The 23,139-nt window shown below is 41.9% G+C and overlaps 1 protein-coding gene across 1 annotated transcript in view; it reads right to left on the bottom strand.

The window, feature by feature from the left end:
- LOC124595252 overlaps positions 1 to 15,580 on the bottom strand; it is a 129,276-nt gene extending 113,696 nt beyond the window's left edge. The window contains exon 1 of the mRNA XM_047133921.1: positions 15,316 to 15,580. Within this exon, the coding sequence (XP_046989877.1) occupies positions 15,316 to 15,580 (265 nt within the window). The remainder of the gene's footprint in view (positions 1 to 15,315) is intronic.
- Positions 15,581 to 23,139: the final 7,559 nt, after the last annotated feature.

The raw sequence follows: 23,139 nt of genomic DNA, 5'->3' as shown, positions 1-23,139 counted from the left end.
ATATCTTATACAGGTTCCACGTAATTTACATTTTTTTTTTTAAAAAAAACTTAACAGTTCACAGAATTACTACCATACAATGTTCTGTAACTCGCAATAGTTACTGCATATTGGTATAACCAACTTCGTTCACAACTACAGATTTGTTCGTCAAAGGAAATGCACGTATTTTTACAACTTTCAAAATTAAATTAGGTATTTGTTTGTTAAAGGAAATGCACTTATTTTTACCTGTTCCAAAACAATGGCCTCACTGCTAAAATATTAAACTACCGTCCACTATCCTTGACATCGATTTGTTGTCGAATATTAGAACTTATTCCGAGCCCAAACACAGTGACGTATGTGGAACGTAATGAACTGCTTTATGCCAACCAGATGGCTTTCGAAAACGATATGTGAAAAACAAATCGCTCTTTTCTGACGTGACGTAGTGAAATATTTGGATCAAGGCAGTCAGGTAGATGCAGTATTTCTTGATTTTCGAAAAGCGTTTGAATCATATGGGATATCAAGCGAAATGTGTTACTGGATTGAGGACTGTTTGACAGGGAGGTTGGAGCATGTTATCTAGTATTGAGATCCTTTATAGTACGTAGAAATAATTTCAAGTGTGCCCCTGGGAAGTGTATTGGGCTCCTTGCTGTTCATGTTGTATGTTGATGACTTTATGGACAATACCAATTCAGAATTTTTTCAGATGACTCAGTTATCTATAGTGAAGTACTGTCTGAAAGAAGCCACATAAATAATCAGTCAGATCTTGATAAGGTTTCAAATTGGCGCAAAGATTGGCAACTTGCTTTAAATGTACAGAACATAGTGCGCTTCAAAAAACGAAAAAACATATTATTCTATTAACTGTTATATAAATGAGTCCGTTGGAATCGTTCAACTCCTACAAATACCTGAACGTAAAACTTCGTAGGAATGTAAAATGGACTGATCAGGAAAGCTCATTCCATTTTTGTGTTAAGCGGTTTCTAGCCTTAGATTTACTGGTAGACTACTTGGGACGTGCTATGAATCTACAAAGGAGATTTCTTGAAAGTCACTCCTGCGATCCTTGCTAGAACACTGATGAAGTGTACGAGACCCGTGCCGAACAGGACTTCCAGGGATATAGAACACATACAGAGAAGTGCAACACGAATATTTGTTTGACCCGTGGCAGAGTGTCACAGATATACTGAAGAAACTGAACCGGCAGACGCTTGTAAATAAACGCAAATTATCTAGAGGTAGCTCACTTACAAAGTTTCAAGGACCTGCTTTAAATGATGACTCTAGAAATATGCTATAACCAAATACTTATCGCTCACATAGGGATCATGAGGAGAAGGGTCCATTAATTACATCACAGACAGAGTCATTTAAACTATCATCCTCCCTGCGCTTCATATATGAATGGGACAGCCAGAAGACATAATAACTGGTACAACGGAACATACCTTCTACCTTGCACTTTACAGTGGTTAGCAGAGTATAGATGTAGACGGACATTTTAGATTGTTTATTCATTTTTGTGACTTTAATTTCAAGATTGCTGTCTATGAAACCATTTCAAAACTCGGAAGGTCGGATTTTGAAAGATGAGCTATGCAGCTAATCTACAACGTTTCTAGCTACACTCCTGGAAATTGAAATAAGAACACCGTGAATTCATTGTCCCAGGAAGGGGAAACTTTATTGACACATTCCTGGGGTCAGATACATCACATGATCGCACTGACAGAACCACAGGCACATAGACACAGGCAACAGAGCATGCACAATGTCGGCACTAGTACAGTGTATATCCACCTTTCGCAGCAATGCAGGCTGCTATTCTCCCATGGAGACGATCGTAGAGATGCTGGATGTAGTCCTGTGGAACGGCTTGCCATGCCATTTCCACCTGGCGCCTCAGTTGGACCAGCGTTCGTGCTGGACGTGCAGACCGCGTGAGACGACGCTTCATCCAGTCCCAAACATGCTCAATGGGAGACAGATCCGGAGATCTTGCTGGCCAGGGTAGTTGACTTACAACTTCTAGAGCACGTTGGGTGGCACGGGGTACATGCGGACGTGCATTGTCCTGTTGGAACAGCAAGTTTCCTTGCCGGTCTAGGAATGGTAGAACGATGGGTTCGATGACGGTTTGGATGTACCATGCACTATTCAGTGTCCCCTCGACGATCACCAGTGGTGTACGGCCAGTGTAGGAGATCGCTCCCCACACCATGACGCCGAGTGTTGGCCCTATGTGCCTCGGTCGTATGCAGTCCTGATTGTGGCGCTCACCTGCACGGCGCCAAACACGCATACGACCATCATTGGCACCAAGGCAGAAGCGACTCTCATCGCTGAAGACGACACGTCTCCATTCGTCCCTCCATTCACGCCTGTCGCGACACCACTGGAGGCGGGCTGCACGATGTTGGGGCGTGAGCGGAAGACGGCCTAACGGTGTGTGGGACCGTAGCCCAGCTTCATGGAGACGGTTGCGAATGGTCCTCGCCGATACCCCAGGAGCAACAGTGTCCCTAATTTGCTGGGAAGTGGCGGTGCGGTCCCCTACGGCACTGCGTAGGATCCTACGGTCTTGGCGTGCATCCGTGCGTCGCTGCGGTCCGGTCCCAGGTCGACGTGCACCTTCCGCCGACCACTGGCGACATCATCGATGTACTGTGGAGACCTCACGCCCCACGTGTTGAGCAATTCGGCGGTACGTCCACCCGGCCTCCCGCATGCCCACTATACGCCCTCACTCAAAGTCCGTCAACTGCACATACGGTTCACGTCCACGCTGTCGCGGCATGCTACCAGTGTTAAAGACTGCGATGGAGCTCCGTATTCCACGGCAAACTGGCTGACACTGACGGCGGCGGTGCACAAAAGCTGCGCAGCTAGCGCCATTCGACGGCCAACACCGCAATTCCTGGTGTGTCCGCTGTGCCGTGCGTATGATCATTGCTTGTACAGCCCTCTCGCAGTGTCCGGAGCAAGTATGGTGGGTCTGACACACCGGTGTCAATGTGTTCTTTTTTCCATTTCCAGGAGTGTACATTAGTAATCTAAAATATTCCTGAGTCGTTGTATAAGCCTCTCGACTACGTCTAAAGCAAGTTCATTGAAAATGGAAAGGTGTAGATTTGGGTGATGTAAAGAAGCCGGATGAAGCCTACTGCCTTTATGGGCTCTTCTGTACTCGCTACTGGCTTCGATACGATACTTTGCCTACCCGTCTGTCTCTCTTGCTCTCGTTCTCCTACGACGTACCACCTTCGTGGCACAGCGCAAGCCAATTTTGTGAGCGTGGAACAAAGGATCTGAATCAGGGCTGTTTGCTCATTGTTATGCACCCTGGCGGACTACTAAAGCGTTGCGTTGCCGCTATCGACAACCCACTCTGCGGAGTAACAACTAGCTTCAAGAAAAGCTGTCTCATCAGTGGCCTACTCACGTAACACAGACACCCCTTTTGTCGTTACAACAGCGTCTTATGAAACCGTCGTGTGCGGACCAGATCCAGAATCGAATCCTAGTTGGCCAAGGAACTGAAACGTACCATGTGTACACCCCTTATTCTTGAATTTCACAGACAAGAGTGAAGAATTGTATTCGATATAATTCCTGTGTTCGGTACACAAAAACTAAATTTTATTCACTTATCTCTGCCCATTATTCATTATTCAAAGTTACAAACGACATGCGGATTGGTGCTCCGCGAAGTAGGATTCATATGTTGAGAACACTTCGTTAATTGTTTCTTCGATTTACATTCTTGCCTTTGTCTTTTCTCAACATGTTTTTATATAAACAGTAATGCAGATAAAAGTTTTAGCATTTGTGGTTTTAATATACCTGGTGATTCAAAGAGAAAGAACACATTTCGGTTGTTTATTACAGACATACTACAAAAGACAGATAGTTGGTAGTGGGACGGGGGGGGGGGGGGGGGGGGGAGGCTAGACCTGGGGGTATGGAGTATATTTAACATTTTGGAAGACGAATGGCGACTTTTAAATAGCCATAAAATTGTTCCATTTCCAGCCCTGTTAAAAAGCTTCGTAACACCGATTTTTAAATAATTTTCTTGAAAGAAAACCGCTTTACTACACTACATTTCTTACTTTCCTTGGCAGCTGGTGGGGGGGAGGGTCTTTTTGAATCATCCTGCACTTTACCGATGCAAGATTCAGGTAACACCCTCAAAAATGAAGCTCTTATATTATCACTTAACATGACATCAAGTAGTACAACCTCACTTTAATGACAACTGTCCCTGCATTCTGTTGTCTTCTTGACAGAGTTCATAGGCTGCTTTTGATTGCTGTCTTTCAGAAGCTAACGATGTGGCTATGCGACTCAAATATTTATGTTGTTTCTTCTAACATTGTACAGGTAGGTCCGATCATGTGATTACGCATTACTAATGGTTCTTGTTTAAGATCTAGATGGCGATCTTTCAGATAATATCAAAACTGTAATGGTAGGTCCGCAGGTCCGTTTGTGTTCCAGATCGCCGGTTATACTTTTCTTGTGTTATTCTGTAACATATGACCGTCTTCCTCATCCTCACTAACAGCCGTATCAGTAACTAAAAGTAAATCCTTAATGGTATTGATTGCTTTCGCACAGAATAAAACATCTTGACAATGAACGTTTTTGAATCTTGGGTCGGGCAACGTTGATGTAGTCTAAGTTTTCAGTTAATTACCTATTGCAGTATTTATTGATGAATAAATAGGATATTATATGTATTAGCATGTTGCTTCTTACGGCGTTCTACAGTTTTAGCATTTAAAATCCTTGTCAAAAACATCAGTGATTTGTGGTTGTTTAATATTGGCTATCAATGTTCAGATGACTATAAAGTAGTCGAAATCAGAAATCGATGTACTGGCTCTGAATAAAGGCTTTTGTTAAATTCCTTGAAGGAAGTTTCATCTCCAAATAATACTAATCATCTCAGAGGAGAGTAAGTCGTTGGAAATCAGATAGAAATATTGTTACTTGTCAGAACTAAACTATGGAGAAACTGCAATTAACTTGAAATATTTGAAAAAAAGAACTCTTTTCGAAAGCCTTCAAATTTCAATTAAACTGTTTCCTCTCCTTCACAAGCCTGAGTTTAATATTTAAGCGCTCGGCCCAGAGCTACAATCCAATTTCCAGGCAAACATATTTGTGCGGTTATATCTGAGAACAGTGTGAGCTTTCCCGCTGAAATCTTTGCGTATTGCGGTTTTGAGACGGCAATGGGTGAACCAGACCACTTGAATTGCGTTATTTGCATGGGCAGTGAACCTGTTGTTAAAGTGGCTCCTATGCGATCTGTGGCCAGCTTACGGAACTAAAGGTGGTACGCTCTCCATGTAGATCATCTTCTCCGGATATCGTGCCGTACATGTCTATAGCGCTGCAGCTGTTGGCTGGGGATTAAACTATTAATCTGAATGAAGTCCCGTGCTCCAGTCGGCCCCATCTCCACGAATAGTTGCTTACAGAGATAAATGATCGGTATGGAGATTTAACTCATCAGGGACTGGTCTCAGTTACCCTGGATGCCGTGGGCTGCTGTTTTGAACACATTTTTCGAAAATCATTGCTTTGTGACTGTAACTGAAATAAATTTACGTGATATTTCAATTGGAATTACGAAATTTTATTTATCTAATCTTAAAAATCTTATTATAAAATATTAAAATTACGACACTTACTAAATGTTTTGCCAAATAATGTATTTATTCCGAACAAACAACAATTGTAGATACCGCACGTGCATATAATTTGTATGAGTGTGGTATGTTTAAAATATTCAGACATTCAAAGCGCTATATCACAATTTATAGAAAATTTCTTTTCGGCATGTTGTTCGCTTGTGGCTCCTAGAAGGCTTGCAATACTATCTGCAGAATCTTGTTTGGGGGTGGTCTTTTATGATACTTTTTACTAGCATAGTTGTGTTTTGTTCATTTAAGCGATACAATATTTCAAACATTTCACTATGTTATTTTCTTTCGTGCATTACTAACCTGATAATTCAGCTACAGAGAAAACATCAACTTTTCCTTCTGAACCGTAATCGCCGATTTCTTCTTCGTACCATAGAGTATCACAATGCCAAAACTGTGTGCATGGAGCGTGAAATGTCGGTCAACAAAGTCACACATAGCAGACGAAAGCTGTATGGGACTTAACACAAAGTGGAAAATACAACGCTCTTTTTCATAGTACAGATAGATCAGAATTTGAAAATTACGTGGTAGGACAACGCAGAGCTCCTTCCTTGGATTGTTTACAATCTCCATGGCTGACAATAGAGGGTAGGAAGCGCAATGTCAACCACGCACTTAAACGCACAGAGCGAGCAAGACTCGGCTGGCTAAATGCCTCTGTTCGTGTTCTACTCGGGCTCCGTCCACAATATATTAAGCGTGATGAGGAATGAAACTGAAATCCACGCTGCTCACTGTTAGAAATTAACGACTTTGCCGACGAGGGACGAGGTCATCGACAGACGATACAAAATATAAATCCGTAGTGCAGTGAGGAAGGCTCTTGAGAATTTCACATGTTAGCGCATTTGATTGCTTTTAAAGTATGCGAGATGCACGGTGGTCATAAGGCTTAATCACTCGTTTATTCCAGAATCATAAATTTTGTGCATATACGCAGTGCATTAAAGATATAAGCATTAAATGTAATAGTGATCCCTAATGTCTTTCATCTTATCAAATCTCTATCATCAACAGGTGTTTCCTAAAGGCTGAGAAACTAGTTTTGATACGCCAATAAAGTAGCTCAAATCAACGATCACTAGATGGAAGTCACAACCCAGTCATAGGCGTATGTAGTTAGCTGCACTTTTACAACATCCCTGTACACACTTCTTGCAACATCCCTACAGACCTCTGCAGAATGAACCTGTGTAAGAGGAATAGCGTATGGCTGTGGATTTAGCATAATGACTCATTGAAATCGTTGATAGTGTCAAGTAATTGCTAATGTAGGATGCTTTTAGTGTTTTTTTTTCAATATCGTGTGCTGTTTCTCGCTTTTCACTGTTCTTATGGGGCCATCCATACAGATGTTTTAACGGAGTTGTGCCGCATAAATTCGATAACGATTCAGTTCTCAGAGCTATAACACCAACAAAAACCAAGCAGAACAAATAAAATTCAGTTGCCTAATTTGATAAAACCTGGCGATTTTAGAACGAATCTCACAGACTATGGCCACAATGTGGAGGTTTTATATTGAAGAAGCAGAAACACTTTAGCATGCGGGCAGTGAGGCCGTATAAGATAAATTAGGACCCTTACATAGGCATAAAGAACATACAAGCGATAATTTTTGTAACGTTCTCGCATACAAAGTACTCTCCGACATGCAGTGCAATGGTTTGCGAAGAGTGCATGCATGTACATGGAGATAGGGAACAGGGCTGTAGAGCGCAGTAATGAAAGGATAAAGTTGTAGAACCGTCGGATTGTATTACGCTCGTGGCAGTAAATCGAGATTTGGTCTTTGAAATTCCTTACAGACCATGTTTGTCATGACTTTATCGCAACTCGGCAACATGAAGATATTCGAAGAACGGAACTGGTCCTAAGACAATAAATGTGTAATTTAATTTAATTATTCCTTGTAATTCGTTTGTGTATCACTTTTCATGTCTAAAATACCTCTTGAAGTAGTCTTGCCAAGTACTAATTTTACTTTATTTTATACGTTTCTTTTTATTTAGTGTAAACTGTTTATAGATACTGTTTCGCGAGATTAGTGTTAATTTTTACTTGTTTGCTGGCATTAATATTAATTCATTGTTCAAATTTTTTTACCTTCTAAATTGCATTACCACCGCACTGTCAAAGTTAACATTTACTATGTGCTTGTGTCCCATCCACAAGAATAACATGTTGATCTGTGTTGTTTGCAACCATTGTACCTTACTTGGTGACGATTATCAGTTAAAGTCTGAGGATGGCATTCTAAGCTGAAAACTTGTTACCCAGAATAACTTAATCCTTTAGAACGCAAGCAGAATGGCTCTTTTCATTTTTCTAGGTACAAGGTGGTACACTAACGAGCAAGTACGGCTACGCAGTCCTCGCGCTAAGCAACTAGTTTTAATGATACTTACAATTTTACTTGCAAAAGAACTCCGTTATTGAGGAATTGACAATATCTTCCCCATAGGTTTTAATATACTATAGAGCACTTAAAGGGCAGAACTCAAAGTATTTACAAATGTTGCACAAAACACAAACTCTTGTCTTCCAACAAAGAAAGCAGTAAAAATGCTGGAAACTTCTTATGGCGGGGTATTGTGTGTATCCCTTCAGGTTTTCATGAAATCGGTCGCTAGATTGAGACACCGACCAAGAAACATCACTTATTCCTACGTAAAATATCCTTCGGATACGGCTCTCACCCACTAACATCCACATTGAGAATTTATAATGTTTTATTGTCAATACCCAAGTTTCAGTTACAAAGTCTGACTGCATATTAAAAGCAGTGTGTGAAAGGGATATACGTGTCTAACTCGTTGGTTTATTTCAGCCATATTACGTATGTTTTCCGCTATTTTATTTGTGTTTTGTTATTCATCTACATTTACAGCTCATATAAGATGAGATGGGGTCCCTCTGTTTCTTAAAATCTTCCACTTTTTCGATTTACTTTATCAGACGCCATTTGATAGTCAATGAGCCAAAACAATTCATAGGGTTTTTATTAGTTTTGTCATAATGAAGATATACCATTATCTTCCTTAGCGGAAACAGTATTGGGCATTGATAATTTCCGCGAATGGTAATAGTCGTTTTGTTAAAACTGTAGCATAAATTTATAAAATACATTTGGAATACATTGATGATTATTTCCTTTCTTAAATTCGGGAAATCGCATGTTACATTAAACAAAAAGTGCTTCTATGTGAAAACAGGTCGTTCCGAGGTTCGGGGCGAGCAGAGTAAGTCTTGCATGTAATACCTGGAAGATTATCAGTGCTGATGCAGAAGTTGCAAAAGAATTACGAGCACAAAAAGCTATCACAAATTAATGTTCAAAACTATTTGTACGTAAAGCAGAAAATAAACAAAGATATTCTACAAAAACTGTAAAAATAATTATATAAATCATGTAACCAGCACACTTGTGGTGCAATTTCAGTACATCGATTTGGGAATAGAAACTCGAATATTTGTTGTATAAATATGCATCGCAAATTTCTGTTGCGCAAGAGTCGATAGCAGTAGCTTAATTAAGGTAACTTGCATTTCATTTGAGGATATCACGAAGGTAAGGAATTCTCTCCTAGAGGGACAGCGGAGCGCCGGTGGTGTAGTGTATCTCAAATAACTGACCTGTAAATTCCCATAAAGCCCCGAAAATGGCTGGCAAATGAGAATTTATTGTGCATGTGAACAAAAGGCGAGATCAACAACCGTGCGCATTTGTGTAAGCCATATAGCCTGACGGATGGGTTGTCCGATAATCTGATCAAACTTCCAAACTATGAGGAAGAGAAAGGAAACGGAACTGTTTTGTTAGATGGAAAACTCTTGTAGAGGAAATGAAGCCGAAGATGAACAGTAAATTTTTCTCTCCTATTACTTTCAAATAATTATTCCAAACTCTTTTCTATTGCTACTTGTTTCTTCAAAAGACTATATGCCAGACGTCAATCCACACCATAATGGTGAAATAGTAGGATATTGCTTAATGAAATGAATCTCTTTTTGAAAATCGAAATATAGTATGAATACTGTTAGATACAATGTTAAACGCTGAACGTGAAGAAGACGGAGATTTGTAAGGTAAATAAGTACATATCAAAGCATAGCAAATACGTGTTGGAGCTAAATGCGTGAAATGTAGTTCCATTACTTGTTGTCATATATTTCACAGTAACAGAGTCATGAACGGACCGAAATGGCCATACATATTTTGACTATTATATTTCAACCTGCAAGTTGTGGCATTGTGCTACAGCCTACTGGCTACCCTCGGTTGACATGTAGATACGATCTACAGGACTCTTCTTAAATATGGCAAACGCATGAAAGCAGTACGACGCTAGTTAATGCTCCAAAGGATTTTGTTGGCCTTCCTGTGTCCGCTATAGTAATTGTCGTTCAGGGCTCTGTACAAAGATAATTTGTCGAGGTAATGAACCAGGAAGCTTTTCATAACCGTTTATGTTCTGACAATGCTCGAATATTCTATTAGTTAAGATAAATTAGATGCACGTATTACAACATAAGACACAAAAACAAAACAAAAGTTGAGAGGTATGCTGCTAATATTGTCGAGAGACATTACTGTACGCTTCTAAGGAACGAAGGCATTTAACACAAAATTCAGGAATTAATGTAATGTTCCCCCGTTCCACACAGATATGATGCTAATGACTCACAGCTCTTCTTCCATTTTTTCTAAAATCTTTCTTGTTCCTATTATCAGATAAAACTTTTTCCACTTTTCAACCACAAATTATATATACATAATTTATATATATAATTATATACATATATATAATTTTCGATTGAAAAGTGGAAAATGCTATAGTGACGAGCATCTATTGAAAGTGGCTGAAGGACGGTGAAATTATGGTTAGGCAACAAATTGTTGTACGCCCACCCTTCATGACAAAACGTGAAGGTCAGAGGTTTGCCTATTCTGTAAAACAGGATAGGCTGCGATCTGTTACAGAACTAAGGACAGTGTGCAGTGCAGTTGCAGGCACACGTGTTTCGGAGCACATCATTCAGAGGACATTGTTGTACATGGGGATCCCCAGCAGACCACCCCTGCGTGTTACAATGCTGACCCAACATCGTCGTCATTTACAATTACTATGAGCACAGGGCCGTTGAGATTGACCTGGTATCAGTGGAAACATGTTGTCTGGTCGGATGAATCTCGTTCCTTGTAATACTAGGTCCGCGGTCGTGCAGACGAAAGCTGCTCGGAACATGAACTGTGGCATGGACGCATGCTTGTGTCGTCACTATTATGCAGTAGGTGATAATGAATTGAATTTTCATGCAACCTGTGGTAAGTCTCGTCTATTAAATATCTTGGTATAGCTTTGGAAAGCAATATGGAGTGCAACGAACATGTAATGGTGTAGGGGAGGCGAATGGTCAAACTGTAGGGAAGTGTGCTTTATTTGTAAAGCAGACCACATACAGGACACCCATTCTTGTGTCTTTCTCAAGTTTTCAGAATCCAAAACAACTCTGATTAAAAGAAGACATCAAAGCAATTGAGAGATGGGCTGCAAGATTTGATAGTGGTAGTTTTTAACACCACTGAGAAATTTAGGGAGCCGATATGCGAAGCTGACTTCATAACAATTCTACTAAGCCAATGTACATTTCGCGTAAAGTCGCCACTCACAGCCTGACTGGTGGGGCGACACACACATCCCCCTGCGCCGCTGAGTGTGTCGCCGACCCATTAGACTGTGAATGGGCACACTGTCACTGCTGAGCGGTTCCTAACTTCTTGGAATGATGGAGTGTGGGATGGCAGGTAACAGTCCGCCAGCAAGCCAAAGCAACTGGGCCACAGATCCGACCACTATACAATCACCCACATAAAGGTGAACGGGCCGGAGGAGACTCGTTAGGCAGGAGGTTGGCCTGTGTTGGGGGCCTTAGAGACCATGAAGGACCTAGGACACGTACAGAGGCCCACAGATAGTTCTTTTCCCTTGGAACAGGAAAGGAAGTCGCAAGCAGGGTTACAGGGTATCCTCTGTCATCCAACAACCCGGTGGCTTGCGAAATATGTACATAGATGTAAAAGTAATCGACGGTACCATGACGACTGTGGACTGTAGTTGCGGTCTTCAGTCCGAATCCTGATGCAGCTCTCCATGCTACTCTATCCTGTGTGAGGCTCTTCATCACTGAATAACTACTGCATCTAAATCCCTCTACATTTACCTGCAGTACTAAATTGGTGATCCCTTGTTCTTTTAGTGTGAGTCATATCAACCGATCCCTTCTTCTGGTCAACTTGTGCCACAAAATTTCTTGTCTCCCCAATTCCATTCAGATCTTCCTTATTAGTTACGTAATCAACCCATCTAATGCTCAACATTGTTCAGCAGCACCACATCTCGAAAGCTTCTATTCTCTTTTTGTCTAAACTGTTTATCGTTTATGTTTCACTACCATACAAGGCTGCACCCCAGGCAAATACTTTCAGGAAACACTTCCTAACCCTTAAATCTGTATTCGATGTTAACAAATTTCTCTTCTTCGGAAATTATTTTCTTGCCATTGCTAGTTTACAATATATGCCCTCTATACTTCGGCCATAATCAGTTATTTTGCTGCCCAAGCAGCAAAAATCATCTACTACTTTAAGTGTATTGTTTCCTGATCTGATTCCCTTATCATCACCTGATTTAATTCGACTACTTTCCATTATCCTTGTTTTGCTTTTGTTGTTGCACATCTTATATCTTCTTTTCAAAACACTGACCAATTCGTTCAACTGCTCTTTCAAGTCTTTTGCTGTCTCTGACAGAATTACAGCGTCATCGGCAAACTTCAAAGTTTTTATTTCATCTCCCTGAATTTTAATCCCTATTCCTAATTTTTCTCTGGTTTCCTTTACTGCGTGTCAAATGTACAGACTGAATAACGTCAGGAATGAGGTACAACCCTGTCTCCTGTTCCACACTCTCCTCAACCACTACTTCCCTTTCATGTCCCTTGACTCTTATAACTGCCGTCTGGTTTCAGTACAAGTTGTTGATAGTCTTTCGTTCTCTGTACTTTACTCCTGCTACTTTCAGAATTTGAAAGAGGGTATTGGAAAAGCTTCCTCTAAGTCTACAAATGCCGTAAACGTAGGTTTGTCTTTTCTTAACCTCTCTTCTAAGATGAAGCGTGGAGTGAGTACTGCACAGCGTGTTCCTACATTTCTTCGGAATCCAAACTGAACTTCCATAAGGTCGGCTTGTACCAGTTTTTTCATTCTTCAGTAAGGAATTCGTGTTAGTATTTTGCAACGATGGCTTATTACACTGTTTAAATCATTACATTTGTCTTTAGCCACTCCCGGTTAGCAATTTGCAGTCCATAGCAATCTCATGTTTTAAACAATTTCATTCCCCTTCACATGCTTCATTCGCTGCATTTTTATATTTCCTCCTTTCATCAATAAAATTCAATATTTGTTATGATATCCAAGGATTTCTACTAGGCATTGTCTTTTTACCTATTTGATTCTCTGTTGCCTTTACTATTTCATCTCTTAAAGCTAAAAATTCGTCTTCTACAGTATTCCTTTCCCCTGTTTTATTCAACCGCTGCCTAACGCTGCCTCTGAAACTCTCAGCAACCTCTGATTCTTTCAACTTATGGAGATCCTGACTCATTAATTTCCTACCTTTTTTCTAATTCCTTCAGTTTTGATCTGGATTTCATAACCAAGAAGCTGTGGTCATAGCCCACATCTGAACCTGGAAATGTCTTACAACTTAAAATTTGCTTCCTATAAATTTCTGTGTTAGCATTATAAAGTCAATTTGAAGCCATTTGGTGTGTAAAGGTCTCTTCCACGTATACAACATTCTTCTACGATTATTAAACCTAAAGACAACTATCATTAAATTATGCTCTGCGCAATATTCTACTGGCGGTTTCCACTTTCCCTAAGTCCATATTCACCTACTATAGTCTACGGAGTATGACCTAGAAACTACACTACTGGCCATTAAAATTGCTACACCAAGAAGAAATGCAGATGATAAACGGGTATTCATTGGACAAATATATTATACTAGAACTGACATGTGATTACGTTTTCACGCAGTTTGAGTGTATAGATTCCGAGAAATCAGTACCCAGAACAACCATCTCTGGTCGTAATAACGGCCTTGATACGCCTGGGCAGTGAGTCAAACACAGCTTGGATGGCGTGTAAAGGTACAGCTGCCCATGCAGCTTCAACACGATACCACAGTTCATCAAGAGTAGTGAATGGCGTATTGTGACGAGCCAGTTGCTCGGCCACCATTGACCAGACGTTTTCAATTGGTGAGAGATCTGGCGAATGTGATGGCCAGGGCAGCAGTAGAACATTTTCTGTATCCAGAAATGACCGTACAGGACCTGCAACATGCGGTCGTGCATTATCCTGCTGAAATGTGGGGTTTCGCAGGGATCGAATGAAGGGTTTAGCTACGGGTCGTAACACATTTAAAACGTCCACTGCTCAGAGTGTCGTCAATGCGAACAAGAGGTGACCGTGACGTCAAACCAATGGCACCCGATACCATCACGCCGGGTGATACGCCAATACGGCGATGACGAATATGCATTCACCGCGATGTTGCCAAACACGGATGCGACCATCATAATGCTGTAAAAAGAACCAGGATTCTTCCGCAAATATGACGTTTTGCCATTCGTGCACCCAAGTTCGTCGGTGAGTACACCATCGCAGGCGCTCCTGTCTGTGATGCAGCGTCAAGTGTAATTGCAACCATGGTCTCCGAGCTGATAGTCCATGCTGCTGCAAACGACGTCGAACTGTTCGTGCAGATGGTTGCTGTCTTGCAAAGGTCATCTGTTGACTCAGGGATCGAGATGTGGCTGCACAATCCGTTACAGCCACTCGAATAAGATGCCTGTCATCTCGACTGCTAGTGATACGAGGCCGTTGGGATCCAGCACGGCGTTCCGTATTACCCTCCTGAACCCACCGAGTCCATATTCTGGTAACAGTCATTGCTGCTCGAGTTGGTCGAGATCCAATGTCGCGATACGATAAGCCGCAATAGCGTTAGGCTACAATCCAAACTTTATCAAAGTCGGAAACTTAATGGTACGCATTTCTCCTCCTTACACGAGGCAACACAACAACGTTCCACCAGGCAACGCCGGTCAACTGCTGTTTGTGTATGAGAAATCGGTTGGAAACTTTCCTCATGTCAGCACGCTGTAGGTGTCGCCACCGGCGCCAACCTTGTGTGAATGCTCAGAAAAGCTAAGCATTTGAATATCACAGCATCTTCTTCCTGTCGGTTAAATTTCGTGTCTGAAGCACGTCAGCTTCGTGGTGTAGCAATTTTATTGGCCAGTAGTGTACTTGAGCATTATTGGGAACCACTTGCATCTCTCCATGTTTTATTGTCTTCCCAGACGGCGACGGCGTCTCCCGACAGGATAATTACCGGTGTCACAAGGCTAGGTTCGCGCTATTGTGAATTGGGGAACACGGCAGTGAGCTGGCGTTGATGCCTCGCCGTAGGCTCTGCGTGGGGTGGGGACCCAGTCGTAGGCGGCTATTACCGACCCTGTGGTGGGGTGGCGCATCCCCCCAGCGCGTGTCTGGTGTCCCTGGGGAGTGGGGAGTGGGTGGTGGGGGCCGCAGCGTGCCGGCGCCGGCGGACCGTCTCCGTTAATTGGCGTGGCAGGCGCGTTGCGGGCAGCGGGCAGAGGGCGCTAATGGCCGCGGCGCCCACGCGATCACGCGACGCGGCAAAGGCCAGGGGCGGGCCGGCCGGCCGGCGAGGACGTTTGCCTCCGGTGCTGGACTGCGTGCCGGCCGCCCGTGACATGCGACCTTTCTCCAGGACCGGGATTGTTAATATGTAGCGAATCAACTGGATCCGCTTATCCCGCATACAATTCTCGTACACGGTAATGCGATTTCGGAGAAACGCAAATCTCATGAAGGTAGTTCTCGGAATCCATTTCGTGGGGTTAAACGTGGCTTCACTGCAGCCAATAGATATCTTCGGTTTACTTTGTTTTGCTTAAATATAAAAGCAATTCGCTTACCCGAAAGTTAAATAACAATCATACAAATTTGGTCGTAGTGTTTGACACAGAGCAGCGTACAAATTGAAGCAAACCAAGTGCTGTATCATGTGTGAGATACAGAGGCGAGCGAGTGCGAGGGGACTTACCCCAGTTCACTGCTAGTAGCGCCACGTCACCTTATCGCGTCTGCATGCAGCGCACAAGTATTTCACCACAATTTAGTATGAAATTAAAAATCAAAATAATGTTCCAAATACCGAGTCTTGATGTTCTAAACTTAATAGTTTACGGAAAAATGTCGTTTTAAGAGAAAAATCAGAGGCGCTAAATAACGACGCTAGGAAGCCAGAATTTGGTCAGAAGGTGCAGTAGGAAGTTATAAATAAGTGATGCTGGTTTCCAAAACCATAAAACAAAAATTAACGCCAGAATCCACGTTTTTCGGAAGAATCAGAGGCGTTAAATAATGGACTTAGTAACTTGAAAATTTGTTTTATGCTTTAGTACAGCCTAAAAATAATAACAGAGAGTCCACGTTAATCTACCTCATAGTTTTTGAGTAATTAAATAAAAACTAATTTTGTAACTAAAATGTACCTAAGTGTTGTAGATTAAGTACTTGAAATTTTAATAATAGAAGATTTTGGTTAAACCAGATGATCAAATATATCAAATAATAGAGCTACACCAAGTTTAAGGCTTGTAACAAATAGCAACTGATCTAAGTCTTAGCAAAGGTGTGGTTCAGAGGTAACAATCTACTGTTAGTTCCCCTAAATAAATTCTATTAAGGAAAGTTTTCATTCTAACGAGCTGAAACTTTCTACGTGCTTTCAAACTGCTTATCTGCATACCAGCAAAAATTAAGAAGTTTCTGAAGTAATTGGTAACTTTATTATTGAAGATTATGTGCCCGAGATAGCGGTCGTTTGTAGACTGCTGCCGTATGCAAATAGACAGACATCAGATGTTTTCTCGGCAGTCCGCACGGGCACCTTATAAATACAGCCACTGAAGCAGTAGGAAGGCTGTGTGCCTGTAGTTTTAGCAGGAGGAGATGTGTCTCTGCGACTGGACAGACAGTTTGTTGTGGACAATGCACGATCAAATATTTCCGGTTCCGCTCGCCGAAATTAATATGGTTTGGTCGTACACGGCTTGATTTTAAGCCCAAATCGTTGCATAAAATTGTTCATGGAGTCCTTTTTCTAATCTAAACAACAGCAAACTAAAAAGCAGCAAGAACTGAATGATAATTAAATAACTTTAAAACCTAAATGCACGAAAAGGATCCACAAAGTTTTAAATTTTAACCGGAAGCTGACTTTAAATGAGTGCACAACTTTGTCTGAATTACAGCCAACCAGCAAACTTATAAATTTACTAACAGTAAGCATAAAGGTAGAGTAAATGCTTAAAGTCACTCACTAATACGGGAAGAACCGGTAGCAATATTTTAAAAGTTCCATAGCGTGAAATTTTACCAGTTTCGCAGCGAAATCTTAAAGATCATTACCAGTAAGACTGCCACGACTAATACTATACTGTCTGCCATCGGGTTCCCCTAAATGGCAGGCAGGACCGCATAACAGCCACGCTATGAGGGAAACAAACCAACAGCCAAACAGGCGAAGACATCATGTAAACACGCCGAAGATTCCAGTCGATTAATAGGAACCTTTCCTTGCAGAGGTCGCCGCGACATATCCCGCCACGGGTTTCTGTTGGCTCCAGCTGACTATATAGGCCAGGCCGGTCGAAGGCAGACCAGTCTTCGTCCGCTGCTAATGGCAACCGCTATAGCAGAGTCTCCGAGAAGATATCACCGAAGCCGCTGTACTGCACCACCGATAGAAGTACCAGCCGACCGAGAGGAAACACATCTCCGGCTAGATCGACGGACGTCTACATCTATTGTACAGCCACCTATTGTATTGTTGAAGAAGTTACGTTCAATAAACTGTTGGAGAATACAACAAATACAGCGCAGGTTCGTCACATAGTTAAAATGAAAAAATCACGGAAGGACACAGCTGCTTACAGTCAGATGAATAGCAATAAAGGTCGGCTGAACGAGTCCCAACTGAATTCAGACAATCAAAATATTTCTAAGTTTCAACTGACGATCACCTTGTCCCACTAACAATAGCCTCCAATCCCAACAGCGCGTTGCCCTACGAAACCCGAGAAAATACGTTTCCAAAGTGATGAACACCAACGAAAAGACAGGATGTCCTGTAGTGGAAGTTGTTTTAATAGCATGGTCACATGACCACTACGCTTTTCAACTCTCGCTGTCGGTGTAAATTTTATATAAAGGGTGTGATAGGGATAAGTAAACATGCAAGCAGCCAAAGTGTCGTAAACTAAAATGACGTGTACCAGGCGATCGGTCTGCTTAACGGGAGCCCCTAGCAACACGCATTTTTCACGTCAGAGGCTTTGGGTACAACTCCTAAGATTTCAGGAGGAAACAGCGATCCTTACGACCATGCGTCAGTCCTGCTACGAAAAAGCACAGATTACTCGTACAGGCAGACAGCGCTGCAATGATAGGTGGGACTTGCTCCTGCGCACCGCTCCTCTCTCCTCAGATTGTGTAAACTCCTCGCTTACTTACGCTGACTGCTACATTAATTCATATGCGCTATATATGCTGAAATCCCCACTCCATGATGCCATCGCTCGTCGCTAGAGGAGCCATAACGAAGTGGCTTCTGACCTCACATTCAACTTTTTTTGATCCATTTATTTCTCAGTTCTCTAAAATACTGCTATACTACTCCACTAACAAGAAAACTACTGCTCTGACCGTCAACACCAAGTCATTTGATGGCAATGGTCATGCCATGCGCTTACTTCAGTTCCTGATTCTGATTTGCATTCGCTATGGATATGTGTTAGTATTTGTGTGTGTGTGTGTGTGTGTGTGTGTGTGTGTGTGTGTTTGTGTTTGCCATACTCTTTTGGTGACACAGCAGAGCTAAGTATTCCGTGTAAAGCATATTTACAGAATTTGTAGCACAAAGTAAATGTTTACATAACTTTCTCATCCATGAAGTGCCTTGAGCAAGTTTTTATTCATTCGAATTTAGGTGCCTTCTTTCACTACGTTTTCAGTAAACCTATCAACAAACAGATAAGAAAAGACACGGCCTGGCAAAGTGAACCTAATAACATTACGTAACATCTCAGTATTTACAATGTTATTAATGACTGTGTCTCCTGAAGTGGAAAAAATAGCAACGCTCACTTACCCAAATGCTGCTGCCTCGACCGTGAAGAAATGTCGCTTATAAATGGACTGTTAAGGTATTTTAGTTGTTTCAAAACTTCTGATACTAATGTTCACGTCTGGGAGAGGCCGCGAATCTGTTGATAGCCTGCACTTCTGTTTATACTGGCCTATCAATTAAAATAAGCTGACTTGAATGAATAAGCGCCTCGCTACATGTCGGGGATGAATCGCTAATGTCGAGGACCGTAGTGGTAAATAGATGGCCACGATGCGGTAGTTAACTCGTCCATCCAGTGCTTGCTACCAACCATACCCCGCAGAGCCATTACTTCACTAGAAGCTACACAAGCCACAGATTCACACGTGAATACCTGCTAACGGCACCTCACATGTCTGGTCAGGACGTTTCTTCAATGCTTCAGTGTCTTGTGCAGTACAAGACACGCTGTGATTGTTTCTGGGGATGCTGATTCCAATGATAACGAGCTGCTGTCACTGCAGCACGGACATGAGCAAGAGGAAGGCGAGCAGCGACGCATCTCCCGTGAGCATAATTTGCGAAATTAATTTTGGCGGAGTAACGCCAGTTGGATAGACTGTTTCTGTTTGAAGACCATACTTGTGTGGTCCAGCCGCATAGCCTCGTAGGATGACGTCGCCACCTCTCCCAGGTGACTTATGGTGGTACAATGGTATCAAGCATATCACCCGTATAGTTCTATGTGTAAGTCACTTCTTCCCCTCGATTCCTCACATGCAGAAATTGTTCATTCTAAAGGAAACAGAGGAATTGTCTCTATATTTTCCATTTTCATTAGATTTGTATCACCGATTTCGGGGCTATGCTCGCATGATCTGACAGAGACGATAATGAATGATGCGAACTGCAATATGTATTTAAAATAGCCTTGGAGGCAAATGACAGACAATATAGTTTCAAAAATTCTGCAAGGAATAAAAGAAAGATACTGAGGAAAAAAATTACATTATTTTGGCACAAGGAACAAATGAATATGGATCGTAATCTCAACTAAAGAGATGACGTATAAGTAATCTGACAAGTATGTTTTAACAATTTTGAAGGGAGAGCTATTGCAAGAGTCTCGAATGATATGTACATAGAGATATGACATTACTGGTGGTTGCTGCGTGAAATGCTTGAAAGGAGATTCGTTTGAGGAAAAGCAGTCGTATTGGTCTCACCTTCATGAGACTGAAAGGAGGAAGAAACCATACATTAATACCAGACGTCAAGACATATCTCTTTAGAGCTAATTAGACAACGAAATGGTATAACTGACCTCTATTATTATTATTATTGCATTTATCTCACAACGAGAAAATCATGAAATCTTTCTTTTATAGGTAACAGTAATATTTCAAGAAGACGATCATCTATAATCTTGCCACAGTGGATAGAAATGGTTACCTGTGTTAGATATTGTGTCTCAGTTATGCGTTGAATTATTACCAAAGACTGCATGTAATATTTTTCCTTTTATTCACAACTGGATTCAACTATTTACTTTCTGAAGAAAAATCACACTGATTTCTGCTCAAGCGAAAGTCACTGAGTAGCTTCGAGTTGCGTGATTACATTTCAAATATGTATGTACTGTAAACCGCGTAACCCAATAACGTATCCGATTTAGAAAGTAAATAAACTATCCGCAGGTTCTGTTGAACGGTAGATACGAGTAATGGATGTTAAGAATGAAAATAAATTAATGGCGTTACGCAAAATACACCGACTTCCACTAGAACAATTACAGTGGCCACACCTAACTTTAATGTTACAGATTAGTAAAACACAGGAGATGATATAAACAAGTTTTCAATCATTATTATTTCAATTAGAAACATACACTTATATTCATGAAAAGAAACACAGCGATCGCAGTGGTGGTCGTAAAGACTAACAGAAGACAATGGAATAGAATAGAATTAATGAGTCATTGGCGTGAAAAACTATATGTACTGAAACATGAGTAAGCTAGGAGCTCTAGCTTCTTACTGTGTGCTTACTCTTAGACAAACATGACGCTTTACACACGAGTAAATCGTAACACTGTTGAACACAGCTATATTCATTATATACGTAGAATTACTTCGAAAAACGAGAATCTTCCTGAAATTACTAAGCGCTCCATTAAGAGGCCCCACAATGGTAAGGACTAGGTTCGTCAGCGCCTCTGAAGTGTCTTTTAGAGAATCGCAGGAAATCAAAGCTAGTGTGCATGATTAAAAAGATGAGCCTCGTTCTTTCTCAAACCGAGTCAATTGTCTTAATAACTTGATAGGGATAATGTAGCAACGCGAATATTCGCTGATCTACAATGTACGAATCGTATGTATTCTAATCACTCTTGAAATTCTACGGAGCCATTGTCCAATAAGTTGACGCATATTAATTACGTGCTGAAGTATTACTTTCCGACACATCTAACATTCCCAATACGTATGAAATCAGTGTTTCGTCGAGTTTACATACAGATGTGAATAACTGACAGTACGTGGTAACGGTGACGTATGTACCAATGCTAGCGACGGAAACATATGAAAATGAGTAGTGGCGTTCTGCAACCGGTCAGTAGCTCCTGATGTGATTTGATTTGCAGCTTACAAAAACACAACTCTCCTCATTACTGTATAACGCTGTTGCCTAAATAAGCAGCGATAAGCTACTGCTTTTTGTCGAGTTTTAATTGGGCTTCATTTGGAGTGGGGCGCGAGAGCGTTAACATTCACGCGTCACAGCTCGAGGCGTGGCAGGAGCTTTTGAATACATTGTCGGCGCAACAGCATAAAACGTTATCAGTCTGTAATACGAGTAACTGAGTTCGTTTTCCGCTGTAAATGTACAACAAAGGAGTCATTACTGCCTCGCATCATGGTTAAATGGGAGCAGCTAATGTTACATGGCGAACGTCAAACGTTTTAAAAAAACGTGCGTTTTCTCGGACATGAGACAATGTAGTAAACAAAGGAATTCTATTTGTGCACTCATCACAACTAATCTGCTCAATAAAACTCGCACCTAACGTTGTGTAATATTATACTCTGTTCCGGGTGAGGCCGGCCGGTGTGGCTGAGCGGTTCTAGGCGCTTCAGTCCGCATCCGCGCGACTGCTACGGTAGCAGGTTCGAATCCTGCCTCGGGCATGGATGTGTACGATGTCCTTAGATTAGTTACGTTTAAGTAGTTCAGAGTTCTAGGGGACTGATGACCTCAGATGTTAAGTCTCATAGTGCTCAGAGCCATTTGTTATTACTTCTCGGTCGTTGTCTGTCGTCAGCAAACTGTAGGGACGGACTCGTGACTGGAAATGCAGGAAGGATGGATCTACCAGCATGTGTCCTGAAATGCAGCGTTGCCACGGGAGATGGCGCTGACAAATGAAGGTTCCTCCGAACATATACCGTGTGTTCCTTGTGTTTTGCTGGCTGTGCGTTTGACGCATTGTTCTGTAAGGAGCAGAACGGTCCGGTATTCATGTCGGGAACAAGCCGAGATGGTGTTTGTGTAAGTCCAAGGAAATGAAAATTCTCGAGAGGCAGAACCTGGTGCTCCACATCTGGTGTACACATAGTACGCTGCTTCCCTGCACGTTCGTCTGTCTGGAAGGACCCATGATCTCACAAACGCCCGGGAAGGCTTTGAAATGTTGTGCGATGTGGCTTATGTCTGTGAGGCTACTTGATTTGCTGCCTCCATCTGCTTGGCCGTACACGAACACTATCTCGGCTTGTTTCCGACATAAATACGGGACCATTTTGCTGCTTACAGTACACTGCATCAGTCTTACAGCCTGTAACACATGGGCGTGTGGTCAGAGGATCTTTCAGTCGTCAGCGCGATCTACCGTGGCAGCGATACATTTACGGACACTAGTTCATAGTACTTTTAATCCTCCATTAACAGTCAGCAGTCCGTCCCTACAGGTTGTCTGTTAATTCACGTCCGGGCTACTGAGTGTGGTCCATTGATAGTGACCGGGCCAAATATCTCACGAAATAAGCGTCAAACGAAAAAACTACAAAGAATTCGTCTAGCTTGAAGAGGGAACCAGATGGCGCTATGGTTGGCCCACTAAGTGGCGCTACCATAGGTCAAAC

The sequence above is a fragment of the Schistocerca americana genome, chromosome 1, assembly GCF_021461395.2.
Source record: "Schistocerca americana isolate TAMUIC-IGC-003095 chromosome 1, iqSchAmer2.1, whole genome shotgun sequence".
NCBI lineage: Eukaryota > Metazoa > Arthropoda > Insecta > Orthoptera > Acrididae > Schistocerca > Schistocerca americana.
This window is presented reverse-complemented; position numbering and strand designations above follow the sequence as displayed.